This window comes from Strigops habroptila, chromosome 5 (assembly GCF_004027225.2).
Source record: "Strigops habroptila isolate Jane chromosome 5, bStrHab1.2.pri, whole genome shotgun sequence".
NCBI classification, from domain to species: Eukaryota; Metazoa; Chordata; class Aves; order Psittaciformes; family Psittacidae; genus Strigops; species Strigops habroptila.
Genome location: NC_044281.2, coordinates 58,267,737 through 58,288,942, shown reverse-complemented (window position 1 = coordinate 58,288,942; position 21,206 = coordinate 58,267,737). Strand labels below are relative to the sequence as shown.

General features: G+C 40.7%; 1 protein-coding gene across 2 annotated transcripts in view; it reads right to left on the bottom strand.

Annotated features, from left to right (window-relative positions):
* Positions 1-21,206, bottom strand: part of SMARCAL1 (SWI/SNF related, matrix associated, actin dependent regulator of chromatin, subfamily a like 1) — a 39,699-nt gene that overhangs the window by 15,260 nt on the left and 3,233 nt on the right. For both annotated transcript variants that reach the window (XM_030488668.1, XM_030488669.1), the window contains exons 4-9: positions 18,639-18,899; positions 17,393-17,443; positions 13,407-13,587; positions 12,286-12,436; positions 9,408-9,566; positions 7,549-7,614 (exon numbers count right to left, since the gene is read on the bottom strand). In XM_030488668.1, the coding sequence (XP_030344528.1) occupies positions 7,549-7,614; positions 9,408-9,566; positions 12,286-12,436; positions 13,407-13,587; positions 17,393-17,443; positions 18,639-18,899 (869 nt within the window). The remainder of the gene's footprint in view (positions 1-7,548; positions 7,615-9,407; positions 9,567-12,285; positions 12,437-13,406; positions 13,588-17,392; positions 17,444-18,638; positions 18,900-21,206) is intronic.

The following is a 21,206-nucleotide window of genomic DNA, read 5'->3' as shown; positions in this document are numbered from 1 at the left end:
CTCAGGTACATCCTCAACTCCAAAATAATTTCTCTTGTAATAAACCTGCCACAGCAAGCCACGAATAGATTGTCTTCCTCACAAAAGCAGAAAAGATCCAGAGAAGTAGGATTTTTTTCTTACTTTCAGTTCTTCTATTTTTCTTTTTCCTTTTAAAATTCTACTAGCAAGGAGAGAAAGATGATGCTGCCTGAAGCAGGACCAGAAGATGACAATCTGACAGCCACGGTGAGTCTAGGCACGGCTGGCTAGATGCTAGAACGTGAGTTCATAAATACAAACCATGTAAGAAGATTGTAAAACGTGTGTTGTAGGGGACACAGGAAAGGGGTGGGAAACCTGTATCTAAAGTATGTGCTTCCAAAAAAAGCAGAAAAAAAATCACACTATAGACATAAAAGTCTCCAAGATGCATTTCTACCCTCATACCTCCATTATTATCTAATTCTATTATTGGATGAGAGCTATGAATTTTTACTGCTGTAAATTCACATATAATAGTTAAATTACACATGCCTTGTAATTTCCTGCATGGTTTAATACAGGTTCATTAAAATAACAAAGAGATTCTTGAGTGACATCTGTACCAACAGCTCATTCACATTTAAATGAAAAAGAAAATTAAATTCTTTTATCATTTCGCTGAGATCTTCCAGTCAACCCAAATCTATTCAGCTGATTCATCCACTCACCAACCAAACCTGGTGGAAAAAGAGTTCACAGATCAGCTACCGGAAATTAACTTCAGGACTCTATCAGATATTTATATATAGGTTGTAGTCAAAGTGGGACTTGCTTTCTCCCAGTAAATGCCCATAAACATTTAAGACAATTCCCATAAGCATTTAAAAAAGCAGGATATTTATTGAACTTAATAAAAGGAGAGGTCAAACCTTTGGACATGTCAGAACATGAGAGTTAGTTTGCACAAGACAGAGGTGCCTATGGTACTCAAAAGACAGAGGAGTCCTAGAGACCGAAGATCCAGATCCCATGAGGAAACAAAGCGATAAAGCAGAAATGAGGTCAATTTTAAAAATTAAGGTAACAGTGGAGGATAACTGAGCAGAACCTAGACAATATCTGATCCCTCGTAGAAGCCTTTGAGGAGTAAACTGACACCATCCCGAGAAATCTGTTGAAACACAAGACAAGCTAGTCCCACACGTGCAAGAAACCTCCAAATTAAACTTCTTCCTCCTGGGCTAACAGAAAGCTACTGCTAGGAAAAAGACAACATGAAGGTCATGCAGCTCATTACAGACAGCTCACTTAAAAATAACTCTGGATTAAGCTAAAGCAAGAAACGTCCACTCAGACAGATCAGGGACATACTAAATGCAACATACACCCAACTGTGTTAAAGGATTTTATGCCATTCTCAAGATGACTCCTCTCTGGAGGGTGTTCCCTAGGAACTACATGAGACAAGGCTGGAACAGTAAACCCCCAGTAGTCAAAACAATTAGACTACTTCCCCAACGCCTAGATAGGTACCAAAAGAGAGAATGATGAAGTTACAGGTTATTTGAATTCTAAACTTGTCCAGCTGCAGCTTTGCAGTGCACAGCTTATTTCTGAACAGACAGGGCATCTAACCACTGCAAGCACCCACCAAGGCCTGTGATACATCTTCTATAATTAACCATTTTAAGCACATCAAGAAGTAAAAAATGGCAGAAAAAACAAGTCAAAACAGCAAAAAACAAAAAAACATTAGCTCTACAAGAACTGTGAAGAACTTGAAGAAATTAATTCCAGAAAATTGTGTGGAACACAGGTGATGCAGTTCATTATCCCAAGGGTCCCTTTAAGTTTTAAAATCCATGACAGAAGGAGCCCAAGAAAGAAGAAAAAAAATCCTAGGAAGACAAGCTTCCAAGTGTTGAAGGCTTACTTAAATTCTAGATGAAAGAAATGGCTTTGATTCACATTTCCTTTTCTAGTGGCAACTCATTTTGAATAGATGCCAATAAAGATTTGCTCCTGCAGAGAAGTCTCTGCTGATCACTGCTTAATTCTTGTTTCCTGCTGGAGCTTCTGTGCTGTGAAGAGTGAGAGCTTATCCTCTTTCTTGGGAGGTCTATAAGAATAATATGGAACAACAGCACAGAAAATAAGATTGCAGGGACCAGAAAGGACTTTCTAGCAAAACCAGATCTGTAATCAATTGATACATATTTCCACATAGGAGAACTAACATTAGCTGCTCATTAGCACTTAGGCATGAAATTAAATCTTCCCTAGAAGTGCTCCTCTCTCACGGGTCCCTGTGACTGTTCTTAGAGCTACTTTCTTGTGAGATTGTTCAAGGGAACTCTGACAGTGGCTTGACTAGTGGAGACCTGGTCTATAGCCCTCATTTACTAAGTTACATTAAGACAGTTGTGGCTTTTTAGCATTACAGTTTCACACACAATACATCAGCAAGAATTAATTCTACAGCTGTGACAACATTTACAAAAGTTATTTTTGAAAGAATAACTTATGCACTTACTTCAGAGGCCAAAACCCTGCACCCAACTGATTCGAAGGGGAGTAGGTGAGGAGGAGGGGTTATGCCACAAAGAAATAACTGAGCATGCAAAGAGCCTCCTTAACTTACAATGGCTGTCCTGTGTTAAATGACTTTCACAGCATGAGCTCTGCCATATGCTAACAGACTGACATACTTTTTTAAATAAGTGTGGCTGATTCTGGCTGTACAGTTACTTGTGTCCCCAGTTTTTGCTTACTCTGTCATTCTGAACTGCTTAGCATAAGAATACCTTATCCAGTGAAATAAAAAAAAATAAAAATCTGAGAGTGACCATAATATAATAATCACCTGATGAAACAGAATATTTGATAAAGGGAAAGTGTTGCAGCTGTTTTGGGGAGTCTGTTTCTGTACTTGGGTAAGACAGAAAGGGCTCTACATTTCATAAGATGATCCTACAGTGGTTATTCAAAAAAATATAAATGCCTTTCCCTATTCTTAAGTGACATCTTAAAGAATGTGTGTCCAATGGTGACAACTGGCTATGACTGAAGCAAATTACCCTAAATTCCTATTCTGATAAGAAAGGGAAATTGGAACGTAAGAGCAGATCTGAAGACATAGCTTTGAGGCTTCTCCAGTTTCGAGATGAAGTTCCTTCCCTCAGAAGATGACAAGCAGCAAAGGCTTACTTATCCAATCCATACGGATTTGTAATGCCTAAAGACAGCTTCCATTTATTTCCCACTGGAAAGGGAGATTTCTGTGGTCCCTCCTCACATTCTACCTTCAGCATTGATCCATTTCCCTCTACTATTTTTAAGTGTTTCTTTATTAAAACAAGCACAACAAATATTAGACTCCAGCCACACAATGTATTTGGACCTCCATAATACAAACAAAGACTTTTAACCCTGCGAACATCGGGACGTGCATCATGCTATTAACCTGAACAGCAGCTCAGTGGGAAAAATCACATTAGTAATATTACGTAAATATTGTGGAACAAAGCCCACAGAGAGCACAACAGGACTAAGACCATTTTATGCCACCGGAATCTTTGATTAGATACTACTTTTTATTTCGCAGTTTCTAACCCAGTTCTTCACCAAGAACTTACTGTCATGCTTCCAAGAAACTTATCCATGTTCCACTGGGACCTTCCCCAGTTTCCACTGTGTTGCAGTACCCCATGCAATTACAGAAGAAAGACCATGCAGCACTTTGGCTGGTTGAAGGACGTAGAATCCTTTTCACTCCAGTCCCCAAGAGATCCCACCACGCATCAGTGAAAAACTTGTTTTGTTGGTTCTTCTTCATCTGTGCCCCTGTGCCTTTGTTGTTTTACGGATGCTGGTAGCAAATATACTCCCTCTCCTATGGCCATGTCTCTGGGCCAGTCTAATCTTGGAAGGCAAAAATAAAATGTTTACAAAAGGCGTACCACCATGATACTTTCTGCCTCTGAGATGCACGGCAGAGGTGAAGGGAACAACCAGTATTGTTAGTACACCCAGGAGAACTTAGTCCCAGTCATGATACTAAAGAAAACAGCAAGGTGACAAGTAGGTCCTATTATTGATTGCCACAGCTCTGGATTAGGGGCAGGGACAAGCCAGGTACGACCAGGACTTTAGGCAACTCAACCAAAGCCCAACCAAAGCCAATAGTATGAGGCTATTCTCACTTTGAAGCGTGTAGAAACAAGACAAAAGGACCACTTTGAACACAGGAACTTCTAGCCCTCTTGAATACCATGAGAGATGCTGAAGCTGGGGAGAGATCCCACACAGCTGCCAGCACAAACTGGCCAGTGTGAAAGCTGGCTGATCTTGAAAGCAGAATTTCTGCCACATGCCAGAACATCAAAGGACTGTTTTCTACTACGGCTTTCAATCCATCCACCTCCGTAATTTAGCAGGGATGCACACAGACTGTGTACAAACTCTGCCACCTGGTTCCATGTAGGCAGATGAAGTATTCTCCCCCTTGTACAAGTCTGCACACCCACAAGTTTTCACATCCACTGGGAATGTGAAGGGAATAAGAAATGAGGACTAAACATTTTACTGCTGTTAATTCAGCTCACCCTATCTTACTGTTTGTGTAACTATTAGTTCCTCTCAAATTTTTGACCAATAACAATAAATTGGGCACAGCATGTCTGTATACTTACTCCAAACTAATGACAACCTGTGGCAAGCTACCAGTAGTAAGAATGGTTACTGCATACATCCAGCCATTGTAAAAGTGCACTAAAAAGTCTTTCTGGTTACGCTTCCCACTGTCCAAAGCCAAACTTTCCTAAATCTCTGTCAGGGTAGCAGCTAACTATGTCACAAAGGTACTGAATACTACACATGCCAAATACTGCACACACACACAGAGTTTGTAAGTTTTTTAATATTAAAAAAATGTCTAGAAGTTCCCAACTGACAAATTTAGGCTACAAATTTAATGCATGGTTCTGCTTGGTAATTCCATACCAGACTAGCTCCGTAATATATACAAGGAAGCAGGAAAAGATGAATTATTACTGAGTAGCTAAAAATACCACTTCACTTTGAAAACCAGTCAGTGTCAGATATTAAAACTAAAATGAGGCTTTAAATGCTGTGACCATATTTCAGAAGTGGAGATTCAGCTTGGCTAACAAGGCAGATTCAAAATTAATATCCAAGGTAAGCCATCTTTATTATGAATGTATTGATTTAGGGTTATTATTATTGCGCAGTTCTGCCTAAACACTCACAACAATTTTTATATTTTACTTATTATTCAAACAGAGAAGCCACAGGAGCAGATTCTATCAAGATAAAAAGAATCCATTAAGTACAGATGGAAGTAACAGAAACATTTCAGGCTCAGAAAAAAATTTAACTTAGATCTGTCCAGTGTTATTATGGACTCAAGTGTCTGTAGCATGTAAGGACCAACGATCACATTTCTTAGGTGTTTTGTTTTGGTTTTTTTCTTTTTTGGCCCCAAAACTCAGTTCAAAGCTAAGTTTTCATTCATTAGGATGTTGGGAATCTTGCTGAAATATAAGCAACTATGGCAATTTCAGAAAGTCTAAAGTAGTATAATGCTAACAACAGTTAGAAGTGGCAATGCTTGTGACAATGCTCAAAAGGTAGACAGTGCATGAGCTGGCTCCAGTGGCTTTGGTTACAGCACTGGCATGGCTTCGCACTGTCAACTTAAGCTAGAGACTGAGGTGCTAGAAGCAGCATATCTATCAAGGGGTTGCCTATGGATACACGTTTTCTTGGTCTTTTCCAAGAGCCTCAGTACTGCACTAATCCTTTTAACGTAAAGGAGGCAAGAGCAAGAATATTCTCCCCAGCAGCATGTTTCCATGTTTATCAATGCCTTTTATTTAATAATCTCAAAGTATCATGTAAAATACCAAAAATACTCAATTTTTACTCCATTGACTATTTACTAGAAAGATGACACAGTACAGTTGTAAATCCAGTATTCAAGTGATGAAAACTCCTCGTATTTTGGCAGTCTTTCAAATACAAAAGCATTGCCGTGACGTGCTGTGCCAGTAGTGAACACAGCATCACTCACTAGTAGTTGAAGACAAAGCTGCCAAAGGGGCTAATTTTAGAGCAAAACACCTGTATTGGGAAACAAGGAGGGCAGAAGAGTAGCTATTACAGCAAATGCTCACTTCGGAAGTTATAGTCAGCAAGCAGGAGAAGAAAATTTACCTGAACATCTAACATGAACTGTCTGGTGCTGTATGCTGTTTACAGGTGAGATAATGCACGATATGAACAAGAAACTCTTATGCTTTCAGAATACTGAAATTCAGTTTCAGAAGCACCAGTTCTCAATTCTTTAAGATGAGTGATGTGACAGCATAAAACTGTAAATTCTCAGTAAGTGCATACAGGCAATTAACCTCTGCCTAACAGCTACCATCTTTCATTCTCATCTCTTTTAGCCTGCAAATAATTTTGACAAGCTGATCCTTACAAAGCTACCAGTAGGAAAGGATGAGACCACTTTTTGAGCATTTTGTAAAGAGATGAATTTTCCTCCATGAGGAATTTCCTCCAGTGCAGTTATTTTCCACCATTTTCAGATATGCACCCTAATTATTGTACTTCAAACCGCTCATAAATTGGACCTCCTACTTAGTTTCCAAACATTACAAGCCTAAAGTGATTTGAAAGCCAAGAGAAGAGTCAGGCCTTTAAAGAGAACAATGAAGCTATACAAGGACAACCACCTTCACCTTGCCATTAAGAATCTTTCATATAAAAGTAGGTTGCTATAAAGTCACAGATCAAATCTTCTCTTTATACAAACTTGCTGATAATTGCTGATAATTGCATTTACCTTGTTCTAATGTACATGTCTAATACTCTGTAGTATCTAGAAACTACTGGTAACTTTAATCTGCCAGAGGCTACCAGGGAGACTTTGATTCTTTGATCCCAGGACAACAGGCAGACATTAAAATTTACATTTCTCCTGTTACTGCATAATTGAATATTGCCTCCTTCCTGTCGGCCACTTGTCTTGCTAACCCCACATTTTGCCATTTCCTGCTAGTTCTGTACATTTAACCAGCAGGAGTGCTCCTGAACCCCAGCCACACAAATACACTGGAAGCTTGTGGGAAGAGAGTAGAGCCCTAAACCAAAGCCAAGGAACAGACCTAGGTAATGTCATTTTGATATACAGCAGCAATTTGTGTGTCAAGAAGTAACTGATAATGATTATTTCCATTAAACAAGCTACGGTGACACTACTATTCTTTCTACTTTCCCTGAATATATCCAATAAGTCTTCACATTCCCTTTTCCCCATCACCATAAAACTCATCAGTGGCAGTACTTCTGAAGTTCTTTTGTTAGGTCTTACCATCTAACATTTGTATGGAAACAAGTGACTAAGCCAGAGACAAATTTTGCTCTGGGATCTACAACATTACCTGGATTTCCACTTGCACAACAGAATTCATCTGCTGGCTCCTAAACCTGGTAAATGGAGCAACACTGCTTTGGGAGCCTGACCTTAGCTGCTGGAGGTTTGGCACCCAGCATACGCACCTTGAGTAGAGGCATGGCAGCTCGGCATCGTGCAGTTTTTATGTTCTTTAGGAAATGAGATTCATCCTGAAACGAAAAAAGCATGCAAGTGAAGACAGTTCTGAGCCATAGTCCAACTGCAGGCTACAGGAGAAATTCCCAGTATTCTCTGCTATCTAATACTTCAAGCCTATCATCCCAGAGGGTATTTCAAGCACTGGGGTAGCCGTATCAAATTCTAAGTGAAAAGACAGCATGGGGAATAGCAGGCTTTCCTACATTCAAACCCACAGCGGCAAGCAAACAGCACAGAAATCAAACCTTAAGGCTATGAATCTCAAATGACCATATATGAGTGAGCAGAGGCGGCTGGAGAGGGAAGAAGAAAGAGGAACATTATTTCTACCACCAATACTCATTTGCTCCTATGTGTCCTTTAAATGCAGAAAACATAGGAGGCCTATACAGTGCCACTTCCCTAAATAAGGGGTTAATGAAAATGACGAGGGGAAAAAAATCTAATTAGGATCCAACTGTTCTGCTGATAGGGCTCACTAGGTGGATAACAGCCTCCTACTTGAGATATCACCGCCACACAGACTTCATTTCTACTGCTCTAGCAAGGCAGAACTTAGACACAAAAAGTAGTCAGTGCCCTCCAAGGGTACATTCTCATCTTTACATTTGTGGATGAGCAAGCGACCATGCATGAAAAGACAACACAACTGCTTAGCCTCTCAGGCACTGCCTTCTCCCTCCTGATTAACAAATAAGCTAATGTTAATGCTAATGTTCCCAGACACCAAAAGAAGATTGGGAGAAAAAGAAGGGAAGCTCAGCACTCAGTAAGACTACTCTCATCTGTAAAAACATATACAGGGTCCAAATTTGAACATATAAACACACAGAAAGAACATCTGCCATCTCACAATTCCAGGGCAGTAGCCCTAGAGCCCAAGTCCCTTTACTCCAAGCACCAGCATATGAAAGTAACAATTCACATCTCCATCCTGACAGAATGGCTTGTCAGAGAGTGCACAGGGGAAAAAGTGAAAATAGAGGGGTGAGGGAATCAATTCCCCCATAAGTAGTTTGATCTCCAGCGAACTCCATCTATTCCCACATTCCCATCTGATGCTGAGAAACAAAAGGATTATTACATTCCAATCGCCATTATCTTAGGGACAGGTGCATATGTGTGCTGAAAATTAGACTGAGAACATCAAACACAGAAAGCTACAGATACACTTTTGGTCTCTATTGATCCAAGCTGGATTTGAAACACTAGATGTTTTGAATTTTTAGTAACCAAAATCTAGAAAAATGCCCTTTATCATGGCTCTGTAAAAGGTTAAATAATGGATTTAAAAGTAATTTACAGAAGAAATTATACAAGTGATCAAAGAAGGCTTAATGCAGATTGTCAGTGGAACACAAGCAAAGGGAGGGGTTTTTTATGCTTTATCCACATACTTGATGTTGAGATTTTATCTGGTTTACTGGATAAACACTAACACCACCCTAAAGTCCAATCCCCTTAAAAGATACAATTCCAAGACTCCTTTATTGAAACACTACATTAAATACCATTCTCTCCAGCAGCGGACATGCCCAACCACAATGCAATCAGAGGGGCACCATAATCAGTAAAAGAGAAAACACAGCTTCAGGAATCATAAAGGAATCACTCTACTAGTTATCTCAAAAGGTTTCAGGGAAACCTCCTGCTTCTACTCATGTAGACAGCTATGCTTGCAGCCCCAACTATGAGTCAGTTTCAGCCTTAAATAAGGCCTGCTTCCCACTTCTCCACTGTACAACACAAAGGTCACCCCATTTGCAGCACACAATTAACTTCAAAATTTTAGTGTACCACTTACAATAATAACTACTTGGAAAGTGCTCCGAAGTTGCTTGTCCATCTTGCTGAGGAGGTCAAAGCTGACAATATTGATCAAGCCTGCTGTTAGGTTGTCTTTGCCAGTCACTATGACATTGGTGCTACCTGGACTCAGGGACGGAAGCCACCTGTGAAATGCCTGGAGGAAGAGGAAAGCAATTAATTGTGTTCTGGTGCTTATGTTCTCTGTTGGGATCCCAAAGCACTTCACAAAGCATCCTTATAAACGCTTAGAACATGGAGCCACACCGCCCACCATTAGACATCAACTTGGAGCACAGTAAGGATAAGCAATCTCCCCAAGGCAACAACCCTAGTAGTGGGAAGATAAAGAACAAAACTATAAGGCCAAATCTATCTTCCATAGCTAGGAAAGCTCGAACATGCTCTATTCTTCCCTCTTTCTGAAAAGCAAAATCTGATCTGTAATAGAAATTTGCATACACTTCTGACAATGTTACCTGTTTTGCTCAGAGCCAGAGATACAGTGACCACTACTAACAGGAAGATCAGTTTTCCCACTAAACAGCAAACTCAGGCTGTGAAACACAAACTTCTAAGTGGTAAACATCTCTCACTATAGCAATGTTTACTCCGCAGTGAGGATGAAGTACAACTCATCCAGATCAACAAAAAATCATCCACTACCTCTCCTTCTTAAAAAGTCTATAAAAAATACCCCAAACAAACAAACAAAATGAAAAGTTCAAGTTGACAACACACCAGCTGCTCTATGACAGCAGCTGAAATACATGTGTCATTCAAATGAACCTCCTGAAGTGCTCCACACACCAGAGCAAGATATCCTCCCCCAAACCCATCTGTTAGCTACTCAGCACCCACCATTTCCCTTGTTATTGTGTCCCAAATGACACCAACCTCTCTGCATCATTTGACTTCTGCTGATGTTGCTCTGCAGAGAACTGGCTAGGGCTTTGGCAATCAGGATCTGCTTCCTAAAGACACGTATCCAAGTGGTGATGAGAAATGGCATCTCTGCCTCTAGGCCCTTCACTTGTGGAAGTCCCCCAAGTGTCATTCTTCTCCTCTCTTCAGTAACCACATGCAGCAGCCAGGAGTTAAATGTGAGCTTCTCGCATTTCTCAATATGTGAGAAACTAACAATTAACTATCCTTCACCAGTTACGGTAAGCACCACGACGAAAAATGGGCCAACAAGTGGACAAAGTTAGATCCCAACCAAAAACTATGTGGCTAACACTAAGCCAAAACTTAAAGACAAATGTGGCAGCAACAGGGAAGCATATGAAAGCTCCTACCTGTACTGCCCTCTTCTTTTATGAAAGGACATGACTAATTCACACCATAAAAGTGATCCTGTATTTATCACGCGATGCTGACCTCTGTCCACAAGAAGTGCTTTGAAACTGCCCGGACCATTAATTATTCAAGCTCCACTGCCAAACTCCAAATGTGCATGGCTGCAGTTACTTCTCACCCAGAGTACCTCACATTGTCCTGCCAGCTTTCTGTAGTACGTTGAATATAAAGGCACTCAGTGGCCTGAGCCCAGAAAGCCAAAATAAAATGCCAGCAACTCTGAGATTAAGACAATTTCTGGCAATTCAGCTCCAGAGACACCACAAAACCTACTATTACAGTAAAACACAGGTGGTACAAGAATGGACTGAGTAGACAATAATAAACTCTACCTCCCTCCACTTTCTGTGACACATTTTAATTAGACTTGCATCTTTTACATTCACACAAAGCACCACAACTCATTCTAAAGCAAATGTCCTAACAAAACATCTCCCACAGCATCCTCAGAGTAGGGGAAGGAAGCACACAAATAAAGAAAAAACACCCCACCACCTCATACTGCTTAAATCCCTTGAAGGACACAGCAGTTTAGTTGCAGGTGCCCAGTACTTCAGGAAACCAGGGCCCAGATTGTTACCAGCAGGTATCCCACAGAAGCTATGGATTTACATGTTGACCCAGAGGTCTACAAGCCTTTGAAATATCAAACACAATGAGCATCACTCCCTTGTTCAGAAAACAATTTTCTTTTCTTGTTGCCCAACATTTTGTTGCACTACTGGACATAAAAACAAACACCAAGATACTCTAACAACCTGTTACAGCACAAAACCAGCAAATCCCAATCAATACACTTCTCATCAATGCAACATTCTGGGGAAAGATAAACTCCCACCCCCTCTTGCTCAGGCATGAAATTACTGACCTAAAACCTCTGGCTCGTCTTTTTCTCCCATAGTGAACATCTCACTATGGCAACCCAACAGCCTCAGTGTACAAGTCATGATAGTGATTTATTTCAAGATACACTTCCCAACCATGCAAGCTTTCTTGGGCTTCTGATCAACACTAATAAAGGACTCAGAGGAGTCAGCAGCACACAGCGGACAAGCCAAAAGATATTATGACAGACACTTAATGATGATGAGAATGGAGCCTCTTCCACAAAGTGCAGAATCCCAGCATCTGGGCTTCTGTTCCAGCCAAGGGACTGGCAAATACTGCTATGAAGGACTTGAATACAACAGATAATTGCTTGAATGCAATTACTGTCTTTAGCACAGATGAGTAGAATGCCCCCTTAGGGTCAGTTGACTTGCAGGAGCAAAGTTAACAGAGGGTCAGGGAGATACATTCTCTAGATCTCCCTCTTTCCAGCAGATCATCTGGACCACAAAATGAAAATCAGCCAATAAAAAGAAAACAGGCATAGACCATACAGTCAGTACCATGCAATTCCCCTCTCCCCCCCCAAATACACGTTTTTAAAATTTTAACTTATACAGAGTGCAACACAGCACAGCCATCACACATGCCCTCTAGCAGCCACCTGCATACACTCAAGCTCACAGTACCTCTGCCCACGTAAACCTCACAGAAGAAGGAGTCACCACCAGCAAGGGCCATTCCTTCTGGTAATACGCAGCAATGCAGATCGCCTGGACAGTCTTGCCCAAGCCCATGTCATCCGCAATAAGTAAACGTCCGTTTCTTAAAATTGCAAAACTGGGGAAAAGAGAGAGGGGAATTAAGAGTCAAGAAATGGATTACTATCTGTCATGGCAGCCACGATGAGCACAACTCATCACCAAGCTTATAATGTGGATCACCTGGAAGTGATCTGGGTTCTTCAGTAAACTTGGAGCTTTAGTTTTAACACAAGTGAGCAACTTGTCTTAGTCTTAACACAAGTGAGCAACTCTCACAAACTTCTCAAACTTGAAAGCTCCTCAACAGTGGTTCAACCCAATCCTTAGAGACTTTGATTTCATGAGCAGTCATCTCAAGACCTTACAACTATTCAAAGCACATTCTTTCCATGATATTACTCATATTCTGTCCCAGAGTTCATCCTGGCTGAGCTACGAAAATATTAATAACAATGCCCCTTTAACACCAGTAAGTACAGGCTTTCATGGACTGCATCTTGAAGTCGACAACTAATGACCATATATGATGGGGACAGGGACATTTAGAAGTTTATCTCTACATACAATTAGCCATTTTAAATCTTTCAGGGCCTGGGTCCCATCTCCTGGCGCTTTCCCATGTGCAGTTAATATTTAAAAAATAACAACAAGAGATGCACTTCGAGGGAAAAAAAAATAATGACCTTACAACATAACAAAAAAAAAAAAAAAAATCATATGACAATTAGGCACATACTGAATCACAAGAGGGAGATCAGAGATGTATCATTTGAACAATTTTATGAGACTAACAAAATGACTCATGATGAAGAATTCTACCTAGAAACAGAATAGATGTGTCACTCAAAATAAATCCACAAAAACACCCCAACAAAACAAACCGTACCATACCAAATAACCAAGAGCCCTGAGCAGCAGAGCATAACAGCCCAAGACTCTGGGGTAGTGCTGAGCCCTCCACAGGAGAGAATGCAGTCTGGGTACCAATATAGAGCACACAATTCTAGGCAAGGACTAGCTCTTAACAGCATGCAAAAAGGACATACTTCACACCTTCCCGCTGAAAGGGCATGAGGCTTTTCACAATTTTGGAGTCCACTACTGAAAGGTCAGCATCAGGAATGTCTGTCCGTGATGTAGATCTCTGTACTTGAGCAGCAAAGGCTTGTATCACTGCCTCTGGCAGCGGTTCCATTTCTACTGACACAAGGCTCTGTAACACTTCCACTGCAAAGAACAGAGCAGTTTATTATCAGAAAAGGGCAACATACACACAACTTACATTATGGATGTTAGGGCACAACCCTCGGCCTCATTAACAATATTATTTCCTATCCTGAAACAACTCAAGAAAGTACTGCATCATGCACAGGTGTTAGCCTGGCCTCTTCCCTAAAGCCTATTTCAGAGCCACAGAATGAATCACATCTCCTCCCCTCATATTTAGACTTGGTTATAAAAAAAACCTGAGTCTGATGCCATCATTCAGAGATGATTGCTACTAATACAGCTGGAGCTGGATTATTCACACTGAGGGCAGCTTAGGGCACACTTTACTCAGAAATAAAAGTATCGATTTGAACAAAAGAGCTCCTGAAGCCTAGAAGGCAGGGGCATCTTTACCCTGACCTTGGGATTCTGCATTAAACACCTATGAGGTCTCCACCATCTCTGAGTGATCAGGAGTGACCCCGGACACAGTTACCTAAAGAATACCATACAACTTCAGCTTTGAAAACTCTCTTCTCAAATTCACACAGGTTTGGCTCTGTCCCCACTTTATCACCCCTTGTTTACCACATTTGGGTAAGAAAACAGGAAGCACCTCAAGACTCAGAGAAACTGCTCTTGTACCACCATCAGCAGCACTCTGACAGCCATCCTTCAGGGACAGGGTACCAACAGAAACTCCCTGCTGAGCTAGTAACCACTGCTGTTCTCTTGGACTGGAGTAGCTTGCAAGCCAGAACCAGCCCAACAGGCTGCCACCTGAGTCCCTCACCACCACTGTTGTTTCAACCTTGAGGCCCCTCAGCTTTTATCTACAGCATAAAGCCTTCCCAGTCAAACTAAAGAGATCCCCTGCCTCCATTATGCAAAGACCTCGGGGCCTTAATCTTTTCAACCCTTGCATTGCAACAAGCAAAGTACCAGAGCAATTCTCCTCCTAGACAATCTTATTTCAGTCCCCTCTGGCCACCTATATCCCATCCCAGAAAGATAAAAGCATTTCTTTTTAATCCAACAACAAATTTCTATGCAAAAAATACCAGTTCAAAAACATGCAGTGAGCTGGGACCAGGAAAACATGTTTAGCAATCAATCTTTGACCACGGACTGAGAAATAAGAGACACCTCTACATTAGGAACCCAAATACATGTGCACAGATCCTTTACTGCAGGAAGCAACTCTTTTTTTTCATGGTTGGTTTGTGTATGAAGTCAGAAAGACATAAAACAACTGTTTGCAAAAATAACTGAAATAAGAATTCACTATACCAGCAGTAAATGCACCTCCATAATCCAGTTAAGTATTTTTATTTCAGCTATCTCCAAGAGGAAAGCAGCAGGATGGACCCCTGCCATATGAAGGGGGAAAGCAATTCCAAGAAATATCCATATGAAAAGATTTCCATTTGTGGTTGGGCAATGACCAAACTTTTTAAACTCTCCAGTTTAATTTATACTTCCTCAATAGCAGGAACTCTCTCCACCCGAAGTACTGCACAAGCTTGTTATTACACTCACAGACTGAGCTATGTGCTAGCATAATTGCTACAATTTGCTCACTGATAATTCTGTTGCTATTGTTCTGTACATGAGCTGGGAGAGTGATTAAAATATATCTGCCACCAGCATGATTCATCCAACAGACATTTTTTACTGAAGTGACCTTTACATAAAGATGACTGAGCAACTAGGCAGAGACATTAACCCCTGCAAACAGTTACCAGCCAACAGATCTCTCTGCTGGAAATGGCAACCAGCCTTAAAAAAAATTCTTTTATTTTGATGTAGGTAAACAAACAGGCACAAAGCAAATGCTGTTCCTCAAAAAGGCACATGCCAGAAGCCTCAAATGCCCTCACAAATCACACCCTGCAAGAAGATTTATGATTTTTTCTTTTTCTTTCCTCAAATCTGTAGGATTCTGAATACTTCACATGATGCATACAACTGCCAGCCAGCATGGCTGAGAGTGACAGACTGGGAGATGATGGTTTTGTTCAGACTGCCTAGCACGTGCTACAGGATCAGGCCCTGGGCACATACAAAAGGCCTTTTTAGCAAACTATGAGAGATCATCAGCTCTCACCGAAATCAGGGCCTGTCAGCATTCCACTCCTGGAGTTTTGTAATAGCCTTTACCAAAACACACTCACATGTTTTCAAGATCTGGCATTCCTACAAGGCCCCACCACATGGCTGTCAGCCCTACAACCATTACTAACGTTGATGCATTACATGCATTATAGGAGCATGCAGATACTAAATTATTAAATGTGCTTCAGTATCCTGTGGATGCAGGAGCCCACGCTAGAGAAAAACTACTCTGAGCAACAGCATTTCAGCTCTGTAACACACTGTCACACTTTCTAGGGACATGTGTGGAGCACCTTATTACCTTCCTGAAGCTTACCCCAATCAAATTCCACAGCCACATACCCTCACACGAGTACCAAGGCAAACGCAGCAGGCCAACTGGGTAGATAAATAATAATTATAATACTTAGAACTTGCACAATGCTATTCATCTCAAGGCACTCTGTAAACGTAACTAAACATAAAAAACTAAGAAGCAGATATGCTAAGAGCATGCTGCTGAGACTGGATTATTCTGCAAAGTGGCATCCATTAAAAAAACCCCAACCAAACAAAACACAACAAACCACAGCTCTTCATTTTAGATCAGTGAGTCACAGTTTCAGCAGCATTACACAGATGCATAAAGGCACGACTCTACTGGTCAACTTCTACCAAGAAATGAACATTGTAGCAACAGTATGTGCTTAGATTCCACTTGCAGGGAAAAATACAATGCTCTTTTCAAAGTTTTTTCGCTAAGCTTTCTTTTAAGCATCCATCAACCAGCTTCAAATCAATTTGGTAGAGTATGAAATTCTGCTTCAAGATGAAGGCCTCTGCTTCAAGCAGATCTGCACACTTCAGCAAGAGAAACAAGCAGCTCTTCTTATTCACCTCAGAATCAACTCAGCTATGGAAGCTACCTGAATTCTAGCCTGCCTTGTACATCAATTAAAAATTTGACAGTTGTGTGCCGCCTGCAAAGCCATTACTACCAGCTGTAACATAGGAGGCTGAACAAAATCAGCCAGACAGCAAGTAGACTTGTAACTGTGGATGAACTGGTTGTTACGGAAATCAGTTGACTTGAAAATCTAGCCTTCTGACCTGAAAAACAAAATGTGCTGTGAAATGAAACAGCACAATACCGTGCACACTGCTTAAAGAATTGGAAGTAAAACAGCCTGATACGTGTTTGTTTTCTAAGCAAGGGGTGCCTGTGCCAGTTTATGAATTGATATACACAAAAGGGAGTAAGGTGGGCTGGCACTGAGACTAAGGACAGCACAGCTAAAAAGAGTAAGACAGAATTTCTGTAAGGACAAGAAGGCTTGGCAGCCACCACGCTGACCTCTTCAAATCTGGCAAATGGGAACAGAGGAATCCATTATCCTGCAACCCCTTAGTTCACGTAGAGCTGCTGTGTAAGTAATAAAATTAACTTTGTGATAGTAAATACATCCATGTGCTCTAAAAAACAGCACAGGAATTCAGTGCGAGCCATCTTCCCAATGGGTCCCTAAAGGACTGCCATGAATAACACACATTTATAAAATGTTGAGTCTGGACAAACACTACAAATGTCTGACAAAACAGGAAGACACCTGCTTTGCAGTTCGTTAGGAGATTATCTCCCCACAGTGAAAAGACTTAGCCTAAGAAATGAAGTTAGAATTCATTTGCCTCCCCAGAAAATAGCCCTGGCCAGGAAAATGCAGCTACTCACTCAGTTTGGGATAGTCCTCCAGCAGGAAATTCCACTTTTTGGTGTTGATATCTGCAATAGTTACAAACACTGTCATAAGTCTCTTTTTTAAAAGACTGAATTCTCTGTCCCTTAGAACATGGCTATCCATTTACATCCTCTGCATTTCAGAACTGCTTTAAAAGAATTTTTACTTATCCAGCAATCAATTCTCCTCTGTTTGCTTTTACATTAAGCAAACAGTTTGAAGTACAATTAAAAGTATGAGCACACATCTAGAAGTGGTGGTATCACCAGAGCAAGCCAAGGTCAGCTCCCCTAATGAACCACTGCAACAAACCCACCTGCCCAAGGATTTTGGCAACCACTTTCTCTTCACTGCAAGAAAGGATGAAGAATGTGTGTGAAGGTTCTTATTTATCAACCAACAAACTCTGGCTTCCATCAGTAACACCATCGCTTTCACTTTTAGCTTTGTATCTTAAAAAGGATGCGCTCAGTATGGTACAGAGGAAATTCACCAATTCATCAATACCCGAAATGTAACACGAAGACCAGACTTGTCTGGCAGGTTTATCCCTGGGTAGCACCTGCCTACAACTTCCAGGGAAGGCAGAGTAAATTCAGTCAGCTAAAGACACAATGAGCCAGCTGGTGCCCTGCTCAAACAACAAGAGGTCCAGGATTTGTTCCCCATGCTGTCACTGACCTGCTGTGACACTGCACATGTCACCTCATTACTCTGTGCCTCAATTCCCACGTTATAAGTGGAAAAAACCTGATATTTACCATTGAAATCGGAATGCCAACATAGAAGCACTCTACAGTTCCACTTGCCCCAAAAACATCAGTAAAGCTGCTGGTAAACTCGATCTGCTCAGGCAGTTGCAGCCATTATACACCACAGAAAAGAAGAAATATAGGAAAGTCTAATTGCATTTGATGATAAAGACAAGAACTTATGCATGGTCTTCATACTCATGGCAAATTATCAGCACATCCCACCTCAACAGTAAATGTAATTGTGCTGAGTCCTGAAGTATCACCTTGGCCCAGAAAAGGACACGTTCTGCCATGGAGTAGAGTGCAGAACACAGATACAGCACTATACCAGAACTACAGGAGCTCAAAATCTTAACCAAAGCTCACCCTCTCATGTTCTTTTAGAGGGATGTACTCTCATAATCTCTCCTCTGAAGTGTTCACAGCACTCCAAAAGCAGCCCAAATGATGTAATTAGAATAAAGCAGAAACAACAGAGACTCACCATAATTTCTGGAATCCATCTGCTTGAACACTCCAATTACTTCTGCAGAATACCCAATATCAACCTCAAACCGCAAGTGAGAGATCAGCACACACTTCCCTTTGACACAGGCTGAGGGTTTCTTCCAGTTCTTGCACATCTTCAAGAGGGATTTCACATCAACCCTATTGCCAGCAAAACAGGAGCCTGATGCCAAGCCAACTGCATTTTCTCCTTCCAGTGGTGCCAGAATTACTGACGAAAGTTGATTTGCTGCTTCCACTAGGGAGAAAAACATGAGATACAGAGAAAAGAATTAATAACGAAGAACACTGATGAACTAAAGACGCACAGGATGGCTTGGGAAGGTAAAGAACAGGAGGATGACAAACAAATCATATACCTTCAAGTTTAAAAGGCATGATGATTCTCTGCTTTCACTCACAGGGATAAGGAATAGAGAAAGTGATGGCCTGGAGGAGCAAGCTGGTGGGATTTTCCAGAGAGAATACAGCAGGTGCAGAAGGAGTATGTGACGGTAGGTGAACAAGGGCCTGTCTGGCATTGTCACTACATTAGGCTCCCTATTAGCAATTCCAAAATGTGGCTTATCAGGCTAGGAGAAGCAATCTGCAGATTTACATGAGCAGTAAATTGCACACAGCCATACAGCGTTCTCACGAAGTCGCAGGGATAGGGGTATGGTAATCAATAGTATGTGCCTTAAAAGATGGAAAGTCGCTTCTACAAACAGCAAAGGAGAAAGATCTAAAAACACTTGCCTCCTGCCCCATGTCAATGTCTGATATGCAACCTCACCTAGGAGGACTGCTGTATGTTCACAATACTTTAGGAAGGATATCAGGAAGTAATCTAGTCCAAACCCCTAAACCTCCTTTGTTACAATTTAAGTCCATAACCCTTTACTCTACTGTGTCTTACGAATTGGACTTTTACTTCCCTCCAACCATCTGCCCTCCAACCTTACTGCAGACTAGCAACCACCTCTGTCATGATGCTGGGGCACGGGGAGAGAAGAGACACAGCATTTTACAGCTGTTAGCCTGAAACCACAGCTGTCCACACCAGTAAACATTCCACTTCTCCCTGTGCTCTTCTGCCAATCTACACACATATGTTGTCTTTATTATTATAGCCAAACTGTGATAGTTAAGAACCATTTGTTCTTGTATTTTCACAGCATTAAAATAGTGAAATTCATCCCCAAGACTCCAACTCATAGGTACTACAATAAAACAAAGATTCTTGAACATCTCAAGTCCATTAGACTCAAAAGCAAGGGACCCCTAAGCACATGTATTCGTACAGAGCAGCAATCGTCCCTATCAGGTAGCTGTTTAGCATAAATCCAGTCCTTTGAGCATTAAGCTGCATATCATGATCCACTCTGCTTCTTTTTAAATAGTCCATCTTACTGATACGCAACAAAACCATACAAAATCCAAGTTTGGTGGTTCAGATTTGAAAAGGGGGAAAAAAGGAAGAAAGAAATAAATTCAGACACTTTCTCCCTAATCAGGAATAAATAAATAAACCATTTGGATTTAATTCAACTTTATTTTAAAATAATAACTGACTTCCAGAACAAACTTAAACATTTGAGATTTATATTCCAAAGAAAAAAAATTTAGAGTATCAAGTGAAACTAATTTTTAAAGTAGAGGACTAGGAAGCCACCAATTTGTACTTTCTACTCCCATTGCACGAAGCAAAAGATTTTAGATGTGATGTAGCATTACCTAGTTAAATCTCACCTCTACAACAAATACTAAAACTGTAAAAAAAACCCAAACCAAAACCAAAAAACAAAACAAAACAAACAAACCAACAAAAAAAAACCTCAAAAAACCCAAAAAACAAAACAAAACCTTTTTTTTTTAATCTTTTATTTCAACATCTTTTTCTAAGTTTGACTGCATGTTTAATTATCTATAGTACAAAGAAATAAATATAGTACAGGACAACACTATTCAGAAGAACAAAATTAACTGTAGGAAGCTTTAAAATAATTGTTTTTACACTTACAAGTCTTCAAACCAAGGCCCTTTTAAGTCAGTTCTCTTTTCTCAGGGTATTTTTCCACTGATATCATTGCCCAATTATGATCACATACTGTCTTCACTTGTCAACATGAACTTTCCAGACAGAACTCATATTCAATAGCGTTAAGGAAAAACCCTGATTTCTAAAAACCATCCTCTTCACTTGCAAGCTCCTTGGTGCAGAGACTCTGCTCTCATCTGTATGTGATACACTTCAAGCAAACCAGCAGCACTTAAATTATAAATGTGTGGCAACCCACATGGGAAGCTAAAATACCAGCACTCAACTGTGGGTTTTTCAAAGTGCTCAACCCAGGCCTAATTCTGTTCCCACTGAAAGCAATAGTGATTTATCATTCACTTCAATACAATATGCTTTTGAAAAGCTTACCTGAAGTGTTTGCCTCTATCATCTCTCAATCTTTCCAGAACAAAATGACAGGAAAGAAAGAAAAGATAAAACCATCCTTGGTATGCCAAAAAAAAGGCAAATTCATTTTCAGTCTTGCTCAAAGCCCTAAGGAAT